This window comes from Theropithecus gelada, chromosome 9 (genome assembly GCF_003255815.1).
Source record: "Theropithecus gelada isolate Dixy chromosome 9, Tgel_1.0, whole genome shotgun sequence".
Classification (NCBI taxonomy): Eukaryota; Metazoa; Chordata; class Mammalia; order Primates; family Cercopithecidae; genus Theropithecus; species Theropithecus gelada.
In genome coordinates, this window is record NC_037677.1 from 38,628,990 (window position 1) to 38,651,292 (window position 22,303).

The following is a 22,303-nucleotide window of genomic DNA, read 5'->3' on the forward strand; positions in this document are numbered from 1 at the left end:
GGGACCCCTGGTATAGCACATGTAGACTTTTTGACTCCAAATCATCATGGCCATCACTTGCTGCACGGTAGCATTATTATAATACACCGAGGCCTTTGGAGGCCATCAGGGAGGGCATTATGTTTTGCAGTGGCATTGCAGCTGCCTTTCCTTGTGGCCTCCTCTTTTTTCTGCTGTCACTTCCTGCCATTTTTGATGGATTATTTTTCTCAAAACTCTTCTGATTTTTCTGCAAGCTCAGCTTTTTGTCTTCTCACTGTATGTTTGTAGCTTATGGCAGAATTGGAAGCTGTGGAGGAAATAACTAAGTAGCATGCGTAAAATGTCCTCACATCAGCTCTAACTAAAAAGAAAGGGAGCTTTGCCAGTTTTATATTCTGCAGCTCCTGCTTTTGTCTTATAACTCTCCTTGGATTCTGATACTTCAGGATTTTTCTCTACATGGAACATATTCTGTTCCTCACCTTTCCTCTGCTGTGCCACTGTCTGCCCACTGCAGGGAGAGTAATTACTAATAATTAGTAATGACAGCTAATTCCTATCCCTCTTCTAGACTTTAGCTCAGATATCACTCTTCTGAGAAGTCATCTGCAACCTCAAGTCTAAGACAGCAGTACTTCTGTGTGCTCTTGTCACCTGTACATTCATACTGCTTGTCACAGTATGTGGCGTTGCCCATTTCCAGGCTTATGCTTCCTACTAAACTGTAAGCCTCAGGAGGGTTGGGACCAAGTCTAATTTATTCACCTTTTTATACCCAGATATTGACTGAGTAACTCACACATCTGTAAGTCTAACCTTCTGTCTCCTGAGTGCCACACTTAAAAATCAGATTGCGACTGGGCACGGTGGCTCACACCTGTAATTCCAGCACTTTGGGAGGCCAAGGCGGGCAGACTATGAGGTCGAGAGATCAAGACCATCCTGGCCAACATGGTGAAACCCCGTCTCTACTAAAAATACAAAAATTAGCTAGGCCACGTGGTGGCACATGCCTGTAGTCCCAGCTACTCAGGAGGCTGAGGCAGAAGAATTGCTTGAACCTGGGAGGTGGAGGTTGCAGTGAGCCAAGACTGCACCGCTGCACTCCAGCCTGGTGACAGAGTGAGACTCCATCTAAAAAAACAAAACAATCAGATTGCCTTGTAGATACTCATGCTTTTCTCTCAAAGGCATCTCAAATCACTGTGTTTATGTCTGTACCAATTTTTCTTTGTCTGACTTCACTCTAGTCAGTGATTTTATATGTGTGTATGTATGCACACATATATATACAGATATATATATCACATAGCACTCTATTGTTATTATTTGTCTATTTTTCTGTCTCCTTCACTAGACTGGCCCTATCCTCAAAATTGAGACCACATGGCACTCTTTATATCACATAACTGACATGAAGGCACTAGATTTCTTTTAGTTGACCTAAACCAATAGAAATTTTGACTCTTGGGTCTAGATTTTAATATTGCTAGAAGTAATGTCTTTATTTTTCATGGTTACCATATTGATAGGCTCTAGTATTTTTAAAAAGTCATATGTAAAAAGGAATAATTGTCATTCGTAGTATATTTTATAGATTGAATAAAATAACAGAACAGTGAACTTTTTTTTTTTAACCTTTCCTTTTCTTTTAAGGGAGTAATTGTTACTGATTGTGCAGTGGGGATAAATATTTTCACAAATAGGTAAAAATCCTACGGGTCTGGTTTAATACCCTTGATGTTTAAGTGAGTAAAATCTGTCTTCCCATTGAATTTGTAAACTTTGACATGGAGATGTCTTTGTTCCTAACCTTTAGGTTATTATCGCACTGAGAGAGATAAGGGCACGCAGTATGAACTCTTTTTTAAGAAAGCAGACCTTATGGAATATAGACATGTGACCCTCTTCCGCCCTTTTGGACCTCTCATGAAAGTGAAGAGTGAGATGATTGACATCACTAGATCAATTATTAATATCATTGTGCCACTTGCTGAAAGAACTGAAGCATTTGTACAGTTTATGCAGAACTTCAGGTAACTGTCAGGGGTTAATGATTCAGCTACATTCTCCTAAAAAAAAATCACATTTTACTCAGATTTCCTTAATTTATCTTCACTGATTTTAATTACTTCGAATAATTTTATAGGCTTTAGGGGAACTTTATTTTTTTATATTCTCTCTTTTTTTAAAGCATGTGTAGTGTATTGTGTTATAGACAATTTGAACTATGAAATAAATTGAGTGACACCTATTAGAAACTAAATTTGATGGCCTTGATAATTGTGAATTCATTTTAAGACAAGTTGAATTTTTAAAAAATCAACTTTACTAAGGTATAATTTACATGCAGTAAAATCCACATATTTTAAGGATATGGGTATCATGACTCTTTTTTTTTGTTTTTGAGACAAGGTCTCACTCTGTCACCCAGGCTAGGATGCAGTGGAGTGAGCACAGTTCACTGCAGCCTCAACCTCCTGGGCTCAAGTGATCCTCTGCCTCAGCCTCTCAAGTAACTAGGACCACAGGTGCATGCCATCTTTTTTATTCTGTACAACTTTGTAGAGAGGGGGTCTTGCCATGTTGTCCAGGCTGGGATTTAATGTCTTTTGACAAATGTATACACTCGCGAACCACCACTCCAATCAAGACATAGAATACTGGTGTCTCACAAGAAAATCCCCTTGAGAATGATTTCAGTTTTTTAACTGAAATACATTTAGAAATACAAACATTAAACTAAAAGTTGGAGAAAGTTATTTCATCTTGCAAAGCAGAGAATTTGTAAAGTTTTTTTATGTTATCAAATTTGGATATTTTAAAATGCTGAAGGGTTAAATAATTATCTACACATTATGAAAACTATTTGTGGAAAATGCTGCTTTTTGATTTAACAGTTTCCATGTTTTTAATACTTTAATATTTTTAATATTTTAGATACTTTGATATACTAGTTTTAATGCTTTGTGATCCTAGTCTTTATTCTCATATTGAAATTGTTGGATTTAAAAGGTTAATTAAAACTGTTCTGCAACTGAATGTCTGGCAGTCATACTTCCAAGTGAGATTTACTGTTCCAAATAGCTCACTTGAGATCTGATTTCCTAAAGCATTTTTTTTATTGCCTGTCTTGGAATTACTTTCAAAGGCCACATTATTATTTACAGTAAGTAATCTCAGTCATGGCAAATATTATTCTTTAATGATAGTTATAATTTTTGGAATTAGCCAGTCTGAAGACAAAATGACTCTTAATCTAAAAGATCAGTATTTATTTATTTGGTTTTGAACCAATTGAGTTTATTTCCTTGAACAGCTTGTGATTTGCTTCTGAAAGCAATCCAAAAGCAAAAGTTCAAAAAATGTTTTGAAATATGGCAACAATGTCAGACTGCTTCCATGGGCCTCCAAGGGGTGCACCCATTCAGGCATAGATCTTGTGCCTTCCATAATTCATCAGTATTGCCACTTTTATGTTTACTATTGTGTCAGTAATGCCTCAGTTTCTTGTTAAAGCTTCATGTGGTTGCTTTCTGAATAAATAGTGCCTCATGTTTTCCTGAATAAACTTTATTTTTCACTTCTGTTAGGGATGTTTGTATTCATCAAGACAAGAAGATTCATCTCACAGTGGTATATTTTGGCAAAGAAGGACTGTCTAAAGTCAAGTCCATCCTAGAATCTGTCACAAGGTTGGTGAACCACATCCACAGCAAAGTCCTTGATATATAACATTGCTAAAAGAGAATTTCAGATATGTAATGAGTTAATAATTTTTAGTAACTATTATTTAAAAGTTGGCTGAGCATGTGGGTGGTTGTGGTGATGATAAGTTCCTCATTTCACATGCAACCCTACATGACTCAACTTCCCTTCCCTGCTTACAGGCAGCTTGGCATGATCAGGATGCTCTCTCTGGCCCATTCACCTTCTGTGTATTTGCTGGTGCTTTCCCTTTGTTTAAATCTAATTCCTTCACTTTGACATAATCATCTTCTGAACTTGTCTCTTTTTTTGTCACCTTTCTTTCCTTCCATTTCCTCAGGCTCCTTCTCCCCCTGCTAACAGTGCCAAGGTCTCCCATATCCTTAAGAAACTCCCACTCAACTCTGAAGTGCCCAGCCGCTACCATTACGTTTCTGTCCTTTCACAGCTCAACATCACAAGACAGTAGTTCATAACTAAGCAAGTCATACAGTACCTGGCACATAGTAGATGCTCAGAGGTTTGAATGGATGAATTGGTAATCCCTTAGTACTTAATTATTCTTTAGCTTCTCAGTCTTTTTCTTTCTAAATCATGGGCCCAAAGATACGACTTAATTGCCAAATTCTTTTCTGTTATTCTTTTTCATTGCTTTTTTACCTTTGACAACCTAACCAGTATTTCCATCTTAAAATGTTCTTCTTATGTTTGTAAAATGTAACTATTTTGTAAATATAAGTATATGTAATGTAAACTATTAGGTTGATTATCATCTCTAACCGGTTACACCAACTCTATATCCTTTACTTGCTTCTTTACCTTTCTGCCAGTTGTGGCCATTTGCCAAGAGCCCAGATTTGATCAGCCGTTCTTCTCAAATCATTCAACTAACATTCATTGAGTCCTACCTACTGTGTTCCAGGTACACTGCTTGGGAGTCTGGCGTAGTTGGAAGAAGAGTGGGCATATATGGGTGAATCTGAGTCCCTGACCTGCAGGGATTCTCAGAGCCTTGATATATATAGACACGACTCACTGTCTTCCCCCTCCATACACCAGCTCCTCCTCCTGATGGCCCTCTATCAGTTCAGAGTAAAACCATTTTCACCATCCCCTGGGCATGACTTCTGAGAGCCACAGTCTTTTACTTATTCTTTGCCTCCAATTACCTCTAATCAGTTAGTTCCTACTTACTTCACAAGACCTCTTCTCTGTCTCTTCCTTGCTACTGCCACCACCCTAACCCTGGTTCCCCATTCCTCCATTTCTTCCCTTCCTCTCCCTCCTTAGTGTTTTTAGATCACCTACTAAGTGCCACGAGCTCACACTGGTAATACTGAAGTATTGTCAAGACACTTCTGTGGCAAATGGTGTAAACCTACCTTGAGCTTACTTAAGGAAAATAGGAGCAGTATTGAAGAATCTTGCATACCTCCCAGAAATAAAGGGATTGTTACAACCAAATTTGGGGAAGAAAATCAAAACAACTCTGGTTTCTCAGGGATTGGAACCAGAGACTTGAATACCATCAAAATTCTCTTGTCTCCTTGTCTGTTTTTCTCTGCATGTTGACTTCATTCTCCTGTTGCAGATTGGCTTCTTCCACATGGTGAGGGATATGACTGTTGGCGGCTCTGGGCTCACATCTTCTCAGCTTTGCCATCAGAGAGGAAAGAGCTTTCTCCCAGCTCCAGTTGAGAAAATCCCAGGGAAGGACATTTTGCCCACTCTTGAGCCAATCACTATGGCCAGGTGGGGTCGGGGTATTGGGACTGGCCCAGCTTAAGCCTGGTCCCCACCCCTAGGAAATTACTGTGGTTGGGGTGGGCAGAGAGTGAGGGGTATTCTGTGATCAGTGCCTCCACTTGATGCTGAGTATGTGGGGTGGCAGTGGGCAGTTTTCACCCAACAGAGGAGAGATTGATAATCCTTAAGATGGGGGAAAGAGTCTTAGGCACTCAGAGCACTTGGAGTCCATTCCATGCACTATTTGAGCCTTTTTTCCATCTCTCCATTACCCATTCTGTACTGTTGTAAGCATAATCCTCCTAAAATGTTACTTTTTTGATTAGGCTGCAGTAAGTGGTTCTCCAACTTCAGTGCCAGAGTTACCAGGAGGACTTGTGAAAATGTAGAAGCTTGGCTCCAGCCCTAGCATCTGATTCAGTGGGTCTGGGTGTAGTCTGAGAGTTTGCTTCTCTAACACGTTGCCACGGGAAGCTGATGCTGTGGGTTTGGGGGCCTCACTGTGAGAACCACTGCCCTAGCAGAAAAGCCCTGCTGATTCTCTTTACCTTTAGGATACTGACCGATTTCTTTAACCTTGCATGGGAGGTACTCTTCTGTCTGACTCTTCTCTCATTGTTCCCATTTTAAGATTCCTTTGACCCTTATCTCACTGTTCCCATTTTAGGGTCCTTTTGTACCAATCTGATTTGTCTGATCCCTTTTCTCTAAAATGCTTTCTACATTCTTACCTCTTTGCCTTTGGGAATAATTCTCTTGAATGACCTTTACGCTCACCACTGAATTCAACATTTTAACCAAGGCATAACTCACGTTCCACTTCTAACATCTTATTTAACTACTCCAGACATGAGCGATGTATTTTTTAGAACTGCTGTTCATTCATTCATTCAGCAACTATTTATTGAACTCCTACTCTATCAGGGGACACTGTCCGTAGTAATGAACAAAACAAAATCCCTGCTCCCACAGAGTGGAAGAGACACTGGAACAAACATATCTGACAATATAAAGGAAAACAGCTGAGGAAGAGGATGGAGATGAAGGACTGGGAGGTCGGAGCTGCTTCTCAAGTAGTATTAGGGAGGATCCCTCTGATAAGGGGACATGTGTGCAAAGACCCAACAGATGCAGGAGGAGAGTGATCTTTGTGTGTGTTATCTAATTAGAATGCATTATTTATTAACAGACATTACAGCTATTTTTCATCTCCCCAGAAGGTGTTTAAGATTCCAAAGGGCAGTGGCCACTTTAACACTTTTGGAGCCTCATACCACCAAAATGTGCCTCAAATGTGGGCATTTGGTGAATATCTCTCCCTGATGATAATCATACACATGAAGCTGGGATTTTCTTTCCCTGTGTGAATGTAGAACCAATATAATCAAATATTTGAAGTGTAAAACATATTTTGTAAGCTGTGTTGAAGGAAGAAAATTGGTAACTTTAAGTGGGACTTATCATTTGTTGTGTGTGCTTTCCTCATAGTGAGTCTAATTTTCACAATTACACCTTGGTCTCATTGAATGAAGAATTTAATCGTGGACGAGGACTAAATGTGGGTGCCCGAGCTTGGGACAAGGGAGAGGTCTTGATGTTTTTCTGTGATGTTGATATCTATTTCTCAGCCGAATTCCTTAACAGCTGCCGGTTAAATGCTGAGCCAGGTGCGTAAAATGTTGGTAGATGAGCTGACTATAGAATTTAGAACAGTGTCGGCATGTCCTATAGTTTGAATCAAGTGATTTTGAGGGAGAAGTTTCAGTTAAACCCCAGTATTTTTTTTAAGTTATATTAGGCATAATGTAACTGGAATACTAAATAGGAAATTGAAAATTTGACCCTTTGAAATTCATATCCTTTGTTCTCTTGGGTCCAACTTCCAGTGACTACATTTGAAGTCAAATAAAGAAATGCAGAGGAACAGGATATCTACAAATTGATGAGGCAGGAGCAATGCAGGTCGAAAAAGAGCTAAGCAGATGGTATGGAGATGTGTGTGAGTCTGAAGCACTCAGCTTTGGGCATATGGTGTCCATACATGCAAACATACCCCCGTGCATGTGTGCACACACACTCACATGGAAGTCTAGATGCAGGTAGTGCTTGGTCTCCAGACTGCATTTTGAGGTATTTTACTATATTTTGCTTTAAGTTGTAGATATTTTTTGAAAATTAATGAGATAGCTGGGTGCAGTGGCTCTTGCCTGTAATCCCAGCACTTCGGGAGGCTGAGGCAGGTGGATCATGAGGTCAAGAGATTGAGACAATCCTGACCAACATGGTGAAACCCCGTCTCTACTAAAAATACAAAAATTAGCTAGGCATGGTGGCACACGCCTGTAGTCCCAGCTACTCAGGAGGTTGAGCAGAAGAATTGCTTGAACCTAGGAGGCAGAGGTTGCAGTAAGCCAAGATCGCGCCACTGCACTCCAGCCTGGTGACAGAGTGAGACTCCATCTCAAAAAAAAAAAAAAAAAAAAATTAATGAGAAGATGACATTTTTTTAAATCAAATTTTAAATGCTTTTTAGTTCATTTTAAAAAATTAAAAGTATTAAAGAGGCCAGGCACGGTGGCTCACCGCCTGTAATCCCACCACTTTGGGAGGCTGAGGCGGGTGGATCATGAGGTCAGGAGATCGAGACCATCCTGGCTAACATGGTGAAACCCCGTCTCTACTAAAAATACAAAAAAAGTTAGCCGGGCGTGGTGGTGGGCGCCTATAGTCCCAGCTACTCAGGAGGCTGAGGCAGGAAAATGGCATGAGCCAAGGGGACAGAGCTTGCAGTGAGCCGAGATCGCACCACTGCACTCCAGCCTGGATGACAGGGCGACACTCCATCTCAAAAAAAAAAAAAAAAAAAGCATTAAAGAATCTCAGCAGGATGAGTAAGTTCAGGAAATCTATTATACAAACGTGACTATAGTTAATAATAATATATTGTATACTTACGAATTGCTAAGCCAGTAACATTAAAAAAAATGTTCTTACCACCAAAAAAAAACATGTTAATTATGTGAGGTGATGGATATGGTTATTAGCTTGATTTAGTCATTTCACAATACATGAATGTAGCAAAACATCATGTTGTACACCATTTTTGTTAGTAAATTAGAAAAACATTGTGGGGGCGCTGCTGAGCACAGTAGCTCACACCTTAATCCCAGCACCTTGGGAGTCTGAGACAGGAGGAGCACTTGTGCGCAGGAGTTCAAGACCAGCCTAGGCAACATAGCGAGACCTCATCTTTAAAAATAAAATTTTTGGCTGGGCACAGTAGGTAAATGCTTTTTAGCTCATTTAAAAGAATTAAAAGTATTAAAGAGGCCAGGTGTGGTGGCTCATGCCTATAAACCCAGCACTTTGGGAGGCCGAGGCAGGCGGATCAACTGAGGTCAGGAGTTCGAGACCAGCCTGGCCAACATGGTGAAACCCCATCTCTGTTAAAAATACACAATTTGCCTGGCGTGGTGGCTTGCTCCTGTAATCCCAGTTACTCTTGAGGCTGAGGCAGAAGAATTGCTTGAACCTGGGAGGCGGAGGTTGCAATGAGCTGAGATCGCCAGCCTGGGCAACAGAGCAAGACTCCGTCCCAAAAAATAAAAATAAAAAATTTTTAAAGAATCTAATAGCAAATTTTTTTTTGTGGAACTATTCATATGCAAATGATTGCCTTCTTATTAATTAGGTTAGAGAGAGTTTTCAGGAACTCTCTGAACCTAATGAATAAATGAAGGTTAGGTTTATTTTACAGCATGAAATGCAAAATGTGAAAGTTGAAGGAGACATATTTGCTTAGTTTAAAAGAAATATTTTATATCCAGAAATAGATTTGCCTCTGGAAAATTGAGCTCCCCATCCCTAAATGTATTTGAACAACGGTAGAATGAACATCTGCTAGGGATCTTGTAATAAAAAGGTTGCCATGTTACTCCCACACTTCCTGATAATCACTGAACACTTCATGTGATCACATCTGACTGAAGCCAGCCATACTCTACTGATGGAGATGGGCTAGTTAGCCTTTATGATCCTTTTAGATCAGTCAGTTTGAATGCTGATGACAGGGTCTTCTCCAAGGGCTATTATATCAGGTAATTTTAATCCTTATCTTCCTGACTTTTCCAGATTTTGGTTCAGATTTTTTCTATATTTTAATTATTCTCTGCATGTCTATTCATTGTACAGTATTTTTTTAATTTACTTTTTCTAATGATTCATTTTTGAAGGGTGGATTTAACAGACATTTCTAAGTTTCATAGTGATTATCAGAGGTTAATCTACATTTATTACTACTGATTAGATGAAATAATGAGTAATAAATGACTCAGGTAATGAATACATATCTCCCCAAAGTCAAAGGGAATAAATGTGAAGCACCCTTTAGTTTGTTTTTTCCTCTGTTCTTTTGTAAGGTTGTAGTTAACCTACTGATATGTTACAAAATCATCATATTCATCAAATTAACATGATGTTCTGTAGCCTGAATATTTAAAAATATAGATAAAATCATCTTCTATGATAAGAAAGACTTTGATAAAACTTAATAGATATTGCAACAAGGAACAGTTCTTCATAACTTCTTTGTATGTTACAAACCTATATTTTAATTTGTAGGTAAGAAGGTGTTTTACCCTGTGGTGTTCAGTCTTTACAATCCTGCCATTGTTTATGCCAACCAGGAAGTGCCACCACCTGTGGAGCAGCAGCTGGTGAGACTTTCACATTTTCAGTTATGAAAGACTCTAAAGATCTTTTCTAGATGTTTGTTGTGTAAGTAGAAAACAAAGTTTCAGTAAAAAACTGTATTCCCATGAGCAAAGTGTTAAAGAAAAACTGTAGTTATTGTAAACACATTTCCATAGTTTCTCTTTATACCACCAATAAAATGCTTTTCACATTTATTGTTTCAGAATTAAGTGTAAGGGGAGCAGAGTTTAGGTCATAAAGGAAAACCTCATGTTCCAGAATGTGGAAATTGTACAGTCATTTCTGCCAGCTTATTTTTACTAATACTAAAAATTTGATTTTAAAAACCCTACTAACTAGAAATACAAATCTACTTTGCTAAATAAGAGGGAATAGTATACTCTGGTAAATTACTTGGAAAGTCATGGAATATAAATGCCATATATCAAAACTTACAGTTATTGCCAAAGCTAAGCTTATGTAAACTTTTTTAAATGTTTAAATAAACATTATTTTGTAATAATTTAGATTTAGAGAAGTTGCAAAGATAGTACAGAGAGTTCCATACTTCACCCAGTTTCCTCTAATGCTAACATCTTATGTAACCATGGTGCATTTGTCAAAGTGAAGAAATTAATATTGGTAAGTTACTGCTAAGTACACTACAGATTTATTAGGATTACACCAGTTTTTCTACTAACGTCCTTTTCTGTTTCAGAATCAAGTCCAGAATACCAAATTGCTTTTAGCGTAATCCTTTATTGTTAATACTAAGAAAAAGCAGAAATGATTAAGAAGTCACTTTAAGATGTTTAAAAAAAAAAGAAAAATAACTTCAAGGAAAGCAATAAAGATAAAGGCAGAAGTTAAAACAAAAATAGATTGAGAAATATAGAAGCTTATGTTTATGTACAAAAAATTTAATCGTAAGGTAGACACATTTTGGGTAAAAAGGAAAACATTGGAAATTAGAAAGTGAAAACATTGAGATAAATCAATTTTATAGGGTAAGTTTTCTAAATTCTAAATAAAATGAAAGATTTGAAAATTTATAAAATATGAACACAGGCTAAGTTCATGTTAGTATTTTATGAATAAAAGAGGTGGAAGTGGGCCGGGCATGGTGGCTCACGCCTATAATCCCAGCACTTTGGGAGGCCAAGGCAGGCAGATCACAAGGTCAGGAGTTCAAGACCAGCCTGGCCAATATGGTGAAACCCCATCTCTATTAAAAATACAAAAATTAGCCAGGCATGGTGGCACAAGCCTGTAGTCCTACCTACTCGGGAGACTGAGGCAAAAGAATCGCTTGAACCTGGGAGGCGGAGGTTGCAGTGAGCCAGGATCACACCACTGCACTCCAGCCTGGGTGACAGAGCGAGACTCCGTTTCAAAAAAAAAAAACAAAAGAGGTGGAAGCTCTGAAGAAATTAAGAGCCATTTAAAAAACAGTTATCAAAAAGTTACCCTGTAGGTACATAAATACAATGTTTTAATTTATGAGCTTTTCCAAACTCTCAAAGAGCAGGTAATATTAGCACCATATGATGTACTTAACATATTTTATGAGGCCACCATTTTCCTGATATCAACACTTGGCATAGTACACACAGACACACACACACCCCTCTATCTTATCTGTACGCCAGTATTATGAATATAAATATAAATAGGTTCAAAATGGCAAACTGAGCACCCACATCTGCCATATCTGACAGTGAATTATTCTAAAGAAAAGAGTACATTAGTACTGGAAAATGAGAGAAGGTGTTAGCAGCCATAAGTTTTGAGAACTTTCTGTAAGATGATAGCAGCATAAGATTTCTGGAGGAGAGAACAGACTAGAACGTGTTCAAGAGAACAGTGAGTGAAGATGGGGCTGCTTTGCATCCTCTGAGCTCATGGCAGACAGAATGGAGGGAGCCTGGAGTAAACATGCTTCTCTAGGTGTGCTGAGAAGCAGGCATCACAGGGATTGACCCTCAGTCTAAAGCAGTGCATGTGGTCCCTGGGGCTGGAGAGGCTGGTCGGGGTGGCTAGGGAGCCCCTAGACTACAAAAGTGAGCTTCTGTTAGCACATTTCCCCTGAGACCCTGTTCTGCCCTCCTTAACTGTGACTGGAGATAGGCCATTTTAATCTTAGCTAACAGCCGTGGACTTCCGAACAACACTTGAAACAAAAATGAGTAGCAATTAACCAAGACTAACTAAACATTTGAGGAAAAACAATAGTGTGAAAGAGGGACCAAGTGTTAATACACAGAAAAATTAACACATGAGTGTGTGAATACAGACAGAAAGTAATTTTAAAATATATCTTTAGGGAGATTAGAGAAAATGTTAAGTTCATAAAACAGGATTTGTTGCTTTAAAAAATCAGAACTTGGGAATTGTGAAAATATTTTAAAAATCAGTAAATGGTCTGAATAGCAGAATGGTTACAGGTGAGCCAAATTTGTAAACTGGAAGACAAACCAACTGAACACGTAAAGTTCACGAGACAACATGAGAGAAAATTTGAGACAAGGAGAATCAAGCCAGAAGCTCCCAAATTATCAATAGGAGTTCAGAAAAGAGAGAATATTGAGTGGAGGAAATGGAAGAAAAGTTTCCAGAGCTAAGCAGAAACAAATCTTCTGGTGTTTGGAGAACAACAGTAAAGGAACAATTTTAATAGCTTCCAGAGACACTAAAAATATCTAAACCCAGCTTGTTCACAAAGGAGTAACAATCAGATTGACATTCGCCTTCTTTTTGACAACACTGGTGTTAGAAAACAATAAAGCAATGCTATGAAAATCCTGAGGAAAAGTAACTTTGATTCTAGAATTAATATTTGACCTACTATTTTAGGATAAAATAGACATTTTTGAGCTTTCAAGGACTCAGAATTTATTTCTCACAGATCTTTTTAATCAAGTCCAGCAAAATGATAAATGTATACATTGAGAGAGGAGGACTTGAGAATAAATAGTAGTGAACAACAAAAAAATTAAGTCTAAACATTTGTTGATGTAATAGTGTAAATAGTTATGTTGACATAATAAAAAGGCAATTAATAGCAATTTGGGATTAAGATGTCAGAGGGTTATGTGCATGGTATACTTATGTGTGTATTACCTAACTGTCAGCTGAAAGGGCCTAGAACCAGTGACACCCTAATAGTAACAAGCACACTCAGCTTCCAAATCTTAGTTTCCAATACTGTTCTCCAGTCAAAGGAGCCAGAGGTCCACGGAGAAATGGTTGATTCCAGGGCAGAGGCAAAAAATATACAAGACGACCCTGGAGCATCTTACAGCGCCAGAAAGTAAGAAAGCACTCAACAAAAAGACAGGGGGAGTGTGTCAAAGGGGGCAGGAGCCAACAGAAAGAGCTCCCAGTGCCCAAACTGGAACAACCTGAACAATGACCTGGATTATAACCCAAAGCATCAAATAAATAGCCATGAGTCTACACAGATATAAATGAGTAAGTGAATGAGCAGATAAATATTAAATGACTAGACTAGATAAGAAAGAAAAGACAAATCTTCCTTACAGAATTCCAAATAACTTATGTAGATACTCTCTCTTCCAGTAGATGGAACTAGGGGACTCACTTTCAAAGAATATATTATGGAAAGAAAAAACAAACTTTTCAAAGGAGAAACCCAGCAGACACCTTAACCAAGTGATATTATTCCAAAATAAAAGGTTATATATTAATTGAAAGCAAACAAGAAGAGGTAAATAAAGTCAACATATAAGTGTGAAGGGAATGTAAAAGCTTGCTAATACTTTTTTTTTTTTTTTTTTGGAGACGGAGTTTCGCTCTTGTTGCCCAGCCTGGAGTGCAGTGGCGCGATCTCAGCTCACTGCAAATTCTGACTTCCCGTTTCTCCTGCCTCAGCCTCCCAAGTAGCTGGGATTGTATTCGCACACCACCACACCCGGCTAATTTTTGTTTTTTTAGTAGAGACGGGGTTTCACCATGTTGGCCAGACTGGTCTCTAACTCCTGACCTTGTGCTCTGCTGGCCTCGGCCTCCCAAAGTGTTGGGATTATAGGCGTGAGCCACCCCACCCGGCCAAAGCATGCTAATATTCTTGCCTGGCTTGGAGGGTTGTAGAAGTATGATTTGAATGCCGATTCATTCTAGGTGTTGCATAGCAACTTCAGTTTAAGCACTTCAAGTTCTAGTTTCACCACATTTAAATAGTCAGCCTTACTAGGAATAAATTAAAACAGCAGTATAATGCTTTTTTTCTGCTGTTAGGTCACTGCTTTTAAAAAGGAAAGCCGTGCGAGCAAGGCTGGGGGATGGGAGCTCCTCCATCGCTCCTGTTGGGGATTCAGGCCAGTTCTCTGGGTCAAGTTCTAAACAGATTCATCCCTCCGAGCCAGTAATTTCCACTCCCAGCAGTCTCTCGTGGGGAAATAATCGAGCTACATGATAGTAATATGCATAAATTGATAACATTAAAAGCAAGCAGGCCGGGCGCGGTGGCTCAAGCCTGTAATCCCAGCACTTTGGGAGGCCGAGACGGGCGGATCACGAGGTCAGGAGATCGAGACCATCCTGGCTAACACGGTGAAACCCCGTCTCTACTAAAAAATACAAAAAACTAGCCGGGCGAGGTGGCGGGCGCCTGTGGTCCCAGCTACTCGGGAGGCTGAGGCAGGAGAATGGCGTAAACCCGGGAGGCGGAGCTTGCAGTGAGCTGAGATCCGGCCACTGCACTCCAGCCTGGGCGGCAGAGCGAGACTCCGTCTCAAAAAAAAAAAAAAAAAAAAAAAAAAAGCAAGCAAAACTAATAATAAAAGGATAAATTGAATTCTGGTGCATTCTGTGGTGGATATTGCATATCGAGGAAAATGTGAAATGTAAATACAGCAATGTAAATGTAGAGAAAACTGTAAAGCTAAAAAGTGGGAAATAGCTTATCTATATTTTAGGTAACATTTGAATGATGATAATAGCTAATATTTTTATGAACCCTTTACTATGTGCAGGGTACTTGTTCTGTTTTGCCTACACATTAATTCATTTAATCCTCCTAACAACCTCTGAGGTACGTACTATTACTGCCCCCTTTGTCACAGCTGTGCTGTAGTCGAGTGCCTGTCCCAAGTGCACACTGGCCTGGGTAGGCCCAGGAGCCCGGGTGATGTGGCTCCACAGCCTCTACTCCTGTCCACTGCACACACTGCCTCTGTTATATTAATTCATCAAATATTGAGGGTCCCTTTGATGCCAGGCATTACCCACCACTGGCACCCTGACATCTAGACCCTAACAGATATGGCTATTGCTCGTGAGGACCTTTATTTATTAGGAGGTGACAGAAAGTAAAATCAGATAATACGTGCCATGTGAATCATTAAAACAGACTGAGTTGCCAAGACTGACTCCGTGGTTTCTGTGACTTGTTTGATCAGAAAGGCATTTCTGAGATAAAGCTGAGCAGAGCTGTCCAAAGAACAGGAAAGAACCAGCTAGGCTATGATTGGGGGATAGTGGTTTCAGGCAGAAAGAACAGCTACTGGATTTCCTAGGGTATTTGGAGCACAGCCGGTGAGGGTCATATAGCTGGGCCAGGGCATGTAGAGCTTGTTAAGCCTCTGGAAGGTGTTGGGATTTTATGCTAAGTGTGTTGGAAAGCCTTTGCAGGGAGAATGGATTGTGTGTTACTCTGGCTGGCAGCAGCCAGTTTAGGCTTTCACAGTAGACAAGTGAAGATGATTGTGGCTTGAGCAACAGTGTATTACAGTTACGGAGAAAGGTTTGGATATGATTCAGAGATAGGGCTGACAGAGCTTGCTGTTGGATTAGATGTAGGAAATGAGCAAAGGAAAGGAATGGGAGAGGAGAGATCAGGATTCACCTGGAGCCGTAGTAGGCATGTGTTGTTTATCAGACATCCAAGGGGAGGTGCCAAGTTGCTAGCTGGCTTGAGGGATCTGGCATTCTGTGAGAGGCCAAGGCTTAGGTATCTAGGTTATGTGTGGATAACTGCATCTCCCACATGCTTAGGAGGCCAGATAAAACAGTGCAAGAAAATATTAACAATGAGGATTATGGACAATTTGAGTTTCCTTCTACTTTCCTCTGTGAAAATGTGTTGCTTTAAAAATCAAACAAAACCAATGATTCCTTTCTCCAAGTCTGATAATATTTGAAGAATTTTTAGAGAAACTAAGTTACAAAGTTATAGTACTTATAAAATCAGAATTGGCATGATGTAGAGATGTCAAAGTGGGTGTTTTGCTTTTTAATACTTTGTATCACAGTTATATTCTAACAAAGATAAGAATATTAGAGACAGGAGTGGTGGCTTACATGTGTAATCCCAGCACTTTGGGAAGCCGAGGCAGGTGGATCACCAGAGGGCAAGAGTTCGATACCAGCCTGGCCAACATAGTGAAACCCCGTCACTACTATAAATACCAAAATTAGCCGGGTGTGGTGGCACACACCTGTAATCCCAGCTGTTCAGCAGACTGTGGCACGGAAATCGCTTGAACCCAGGAGGCGGAGGTTGTAGTGAGCCAAGATTGTGCCACTGCAGTCCAGTCTGGGCAACAGAGTGAGACTCTATCTCAAAATAATAATAATAGAGTCTAGTCATAATTTTGCCACTAAAGTTTTGTCTCTCTATATATTTATTTATTCAACATGTATTTATTGAAAGCTTGCCATGTGCCTAGCATTGTTCTAGGTGCTAGGAATAGAGCAATGAACAGAATCCACAAGTCCTCCCCTCAGGGAGCTTTACATTCTAGAAGGGGAAGAAGTTCTCCCCCTCAGCTCAAAGAAAAACAAATGGAAAAGAAAAATGCCAACCTCATCCATCAGCTCCAGTCTGAACTGAGCCCTCAGGGCTGCCTGGTTCATTCTGTGTTTTCCTGTTGAGTCTCCTATTCTGTACAGCAGCAGTTTCAGACTGTGCCCACTCTTCTCAAAATTTGTCCCCTCTACAGACCTTGATATTCCTGCTATCTGCAGGAATTTCTGTGTAGGGGCCATACAGATCACTCAGATTCATTATGGCCAGAACCAACTCCATGTTGTTCCTCTCTGGGCTTCCCCTTCCCCTGGGCTTCATCTTGGTGATGGCACCATTACATACCCACTGTTCAGCACAGAAACCTGCTGTCATCTTGGTCGATCCTTCTCCTTCACTCACCATTACATACTCACCGTTCAGGACAGAAACCTGCTATTGTCTTGGTTGATCCTTCTCCTTCACTCCCTACTCCTGCCCATTCAATCACTTGCGGACTTCTGTGAAGTCTCTGACTTAAATCTTTTCCACATTCCACATCCATACACTATTTTGCTTTCTGTACATACCACAATAGCATACACTAGCAACTTTCCATCCCTAGTTATAGCTGTTGCCTCTTTGTAGCATGTATCACCACCTAAAATGTATATTTATTTATTTACTATTTTCCCACCCAAACAAAGGTGCTTTGAAGGCAGGGACTTTGTCACCTCTGTTCACTGCTAAGCCCCAGTTACTAGAACCATATCCAAAAGATTAAACACTTGTTGAAAGTATGAATAAAATAAGAGGTTTATCAGGCTTCAACTTGTAAGTAGAAGTGATTCCAAGGACTCAGTGTCATCAATGCCCTGGTTTTATATTTCTTTCTCTACTTAGACTTCAGTGGTGACAGCTTCATATTAAAGCTGGTTTCTCGCATGGTAGAAAAGGACTTTGGCAGTTCCAAGCTTCATAGCTGCATCCTGCACTAGAGGTCAACAAATGTTTTCTGTAGAGAGCCAGATAAGAAATATTTTAATCTTTATAGGCCATACAGTTCTGCTGCAACTATTCAACTCTGCCACTGCACTGTGAAAGCACCCATAGACAATTTGTAAACAGATCAACACAACTATGTTCCGCTAAAATTATTTACAAAAGCAGGCAGCAGGCCAGATTTAGCCAGAGGCCATCGTTTGCTGACCCTGCCCTACGACCAAGTGTCCTTTCTAAGGAGTCTCTTAGAAGAACGAGGGAGCTTTGTTTTCCAAAGTTCCCAACAACCCCCCTGGTTTACCTACTTGGCCTGACTTTTTTCAAATACCTATTAGTGAGCCAGTTCCTATGGTAAGTGGGGTGAGACTCTCTCACTAGTATAGAGACTCATGGCCCACTCTGAATCTACTGGTGACAGCAGCTTCCCAGAATTCATGGGCTGCCCAGGGCCAGGTAATTACCAGAACAAAACTGTACCAATCAGGAAGGGGGCTGGGGGAATGGATGCTGGGTAGGCACCAGAAAAGGTCTACTGTGTAAGGCTGATCATGTGTGTTACAGTTTGTTTATGCAACTGTTGTCCTAGAATGTAAGCCCCTTGAAGTCAGGCACTGCACTAATTATTAGTAACCTCAGCTTGCACCTTGTACAGGTTTTGAGTTCTATTTTTATTTGTTTTGTAAAGATTTAATAACATAAGTGCATGTGATCCTTAGTCACATAAATGACAGGAAAAAAAGTATACATTAGAAAATAATTTGTTTCATCATTGATTAAAACTTCTTCTGCTTCTTATGGAATTAAATTGATTTTTTTTTTTTTTTAACTAAGGTTCATAAAAAGGATTCTGGCTTTTGGCGAGATTTTGGCTTTGGAATGACTTGTCAGTATCGATCAGATTTCCTGACCATTGGTAAGTATACTTTACATTTAAGGATAGGACTTTATTTATTCCAGACTTAATAGTATTTTGCTAAAAGTTCTCAGATCTGTTTTCCTACTAAATTATGAGTGTCTAAGGTTAGCTAAAAAGAGAAACTGGATATACAAAAGGCAAAGTAAGTTTATAATTAATGTTTTGACTAGGAAAAAAGGTCATAAAGTATAATATTGTGCTTTTAAAATCAAAACACTTGTTTTTAAAAATATCTGTTTAACTTGTTACCTGTATTTGCAGTTGTTTAGAGTACTCTTACAAAAGCTTTCTCTATAACTTTACTGTTCTGCCCATGGGTTGTTACAGTCGGAAGTAATCTTGGTTGTCTAAACCAAGGACTTTCACACTTTTTTGAGATGAAACCTCCTTTACTTGTCTAGTGAACTGTTACACAAAATCCCAGTATTTAATACAAATGAAAGAAGACCTGCTCTCTCTAGCACTGATTGGAGTTAGCATCTTGGAATCACACCTTAGTCGTGCATTCCCCTAAGTCTAAAGATGGCCCATGAATAATTTGTTCTAACCATCCTCCAAGCCAGCTTCAGTCTTTCTTTCTTTCTTTCTTTTTTTTTTTTTTTGAGACAGGGTGCTCCTCTGTTGTCCAGGCTGAAGTGCAGTGGTGCGATCTTGGCTCACTGCAGCCTCTGTCTCCCAGGCTTAAGCGATCCTCTCACCTCAGTCCCTAAGTAGCTGTGACCACAGGCATGCGCCACCACACCCAGTTAATTTTTGTATTTGTTTTGTAGAGGTGGAGTTTCACTTTATTGCCTAGGCTGGTCTTGAACTCCTGGGCTCAAACGATCTGCCCACCTTGGCCTCCCAAAGTGCTGGGATTACAGGCATGAGCCACCATGCCCAGCCCCCGGCTTCAGTCTTACCCATCAAAAAATAAAGTGTCAAAGAATAGTTTAATAAAGCAGGCTGAAACCTAATTCCATGTCTTCTGATTCATTTAGGGCTAGCTACCTTTCTACAGCATAGAAGTCATAGAATATATTTTATATACATTCTAGGTCCATATCACGCTCGTTTTTATAATCAACCTTTTGTTTTGGAAATCCCTCCTTGTCTCCTTATCACTGTAACACGTGAATAATGGAAAATCAGGAAATAACAATAAAAGGGGCGTTAAATTAAACTGATGCTCTTTTCCTTGATTTCTTGCTTAGTTAAGCAAGAAGCATTTCACTATTCCTCAAAAATAGATTTGTGTACATTTTTTTCAGCAGTATGTTAAATGCTTTGAGTTCCTTATCTCTTTTATGACAATTTTATTGAGATATAATTTATATATCATAAAATTTACCAATTTAAAATGTACAGTTAACCAAGTCATGTAGCTATCACCGCCATCAAATTTAGAGCGTTATAACCCCAAAAAGAAACCCCATACCCATTAACAATCACTCCTCATATCCCACCAACCCTCTTTTCCTCCAAACCTAGGCATCTACAAGTCTACTTCCTATAGATTTGCCTCTTCTGGGAATTTAATAGAAAGCAAATTATACAACATGTGGCCTTTTATGACTGGCTTCTTTCCCTTACATAATGTTTTCAAAGTTCTTCCATGTTGTGACATGTGTTAGGTACTTCATTCCTTTTTATAGAAAATGTTCTATTGTGTGGTTATACCACATTTTGTTTCTCCATTTGTCAGTTTATATGCATTTGAGTTGTTTCTGCTTTTTGGCTATTATAAATACTGCTGCAGTGAACATTTATGTTTAACTTTTTGAGTGGACATAGATTTTCAATTCTCTTGGACATATATCTAGGAGTAGAGTTGCTGGGTAATACGGTAACCCTGTGTTTGACCTTTTGTGAAATTGCCACACCGTTTTCCAAAGTGGCTACGTCATTTTACATTCCCACCAGCAGTGTTTTAAGAGTTCCAGTTTCCCCACATCCTCATTAATACATGTTGTTATCTGTCTTTTTGTTTCTAGTATCACCCATGATAGTGGATGTGGTATTGGTTGTGACTCTGATTATAATTTTTCTTATGATTAATGTTGTTGAGCATCTCTGTCACTCCTATTAGACTCCACTGACTGTTCACTAAGTGCTGTCTTGTTTGTGACAATGCTCTGGGGTCATAAATTGCTCCATAATCTGTCCCTACTAAATTGGGCCTTTTTGCAGGGATAGTTTTGCAGCAAGTCTTTGAGATTTGTTCAGACCCTGGGAGGTATATTCTTACTCTGTCTCTCTGTGGTTCTCTCTAGTAAATTAGCTGGCCTACAGTTTAGCTGTTGCCCTCCTGGAGTTACCAGCCTCCTCTTAATTGCTTACTACCAAAATCTCCATTATTTTCAAGAGGCTGGAACTTCTCTAAACTCTGAACTTCTCTACATTCTATTTTAAATAAAGTCAGTTCCTTAGGGAAGAACTTTGGAGCAGTTTGTTCTTACGGACTGCCTCTCCCCCTGGGAAAAAAATCCATGAGGTTTTGCCCTGAGGATGGGGACAGTGACATACTTATCATTAAGCAGAGTGACCATCTCTGTCCTAATGAGCAGGACACTGGGTGGGGGCAGAAGGACCCCCAGTATTCTCAGCTGGCCACACCTGGAAGTGGAGCCTCCACCCTGTTGCTGTGGGCTGGGTGAAAAAGAGCTGTACCTATTTGGAACTTAGACTCTTTATTTGGAGTTTCTGTTCCTTTCTCTGTTTCCTTTCCTCCTGGTATTCCCATTATGTGTATGTTACATCTTTTGTAGTTGTCCCACAGTTCTTGGATATTTTGTTCATTTTATTTTCAGTCTTTTTCTTTGATTTTCTGTTTTGGAAATTTTTATTGTTATATCCTCAAGCTCAGAGATTGTTTCTTCAGCTAAGTCTGGTCTACTAATAAACCCATCTAAGGCATTCATTTATTTTGCAGTGTTTTTGATCTCTAGCATTTTTTAAAATTCCTTCTTAGAATTTCCATCTCACTGCTTATATTACGCATCTTGTGTGTTATCTGCTGTTTCCATTAGAGCCCTTAGCGTATTAATCATAATTGTTGTAAATTCCCAGCCTGATAATTCCAACATCCCTGCTGTATCTGAATCTGGATCTGGTACATGCTCTGTCTGTTCATACTGTGTTTTTCTTATCTTTTAGTATACCTTGTCATGTTTTCTGTTGAAAGTTGGACTTGATATACTGGGTAAAAGGAACTGCAATAAATAGGCCTTTGATGGTGTGGTGGTGAAGTATGGAGGGAGTGGAAGTGTTCTGTAGTCCCATGAGTCTCAGTCTCTTAGGGATCCTGTATCCCAGACTCTGAACTTCACACATGCTTCTCAATCTCCCCACCTCTCCTGGACAGGATAACTAGAAGGGGCTGGAGTTTGGTATATTTCTTCCTCCAAGTCAGTTAGGCACTGATAAAACCCCAGCAGGTTAGGCTCTAGTTAAATAACTTCTTCTAAGGACAGGCCTTGTTAATAATGACAACATGCTGCGGCATACTTTAAAATGATTACCTTTTCCCCTTC

General features: G+C 39.5%; 1 protein-coding gene across 2 annotated transcripts in view; it reads left to right on the top strand.

Annotated features, from left to right (window-relative positions):
* The window catches only part of CSGALNACT2 (chondroitin sulfate N-acetylgalactosaminyltransferase 2), a 45,765-nt gene that overhangs the window by 19,012 nt on the left and 4,450 nt on the right, over positions 1 to 22,303 (top strand). For both annotated transcript variants that reach the window (XM_025397845.1, XM_025397846.1), the window contains exons 3-7: positions 1,802 to 2,018; positions 3,576 to 3,677; positions 6,925 to 7,103; positions 10,057 to 10,151; positions 18,707 to 18,788. In XM_025397845.1, coding sequence (XP_025253630.1) covers positions 1,802 to 2,018; positions 3,576 to 3,677; positions 6,925 to 7,103; positions 10,057 to 10,151; positions 18,707 to 18,788 — 675 coding nt within the window. The remainder of the gene's footprint in view (positions 1 to 1,801; positions 2,019 to 3,575; positions 3,678 to 6,924; positions 7,104 to 10,056; positions 10,152 to 18,706; positions 18,789 to 22,303) is intronic.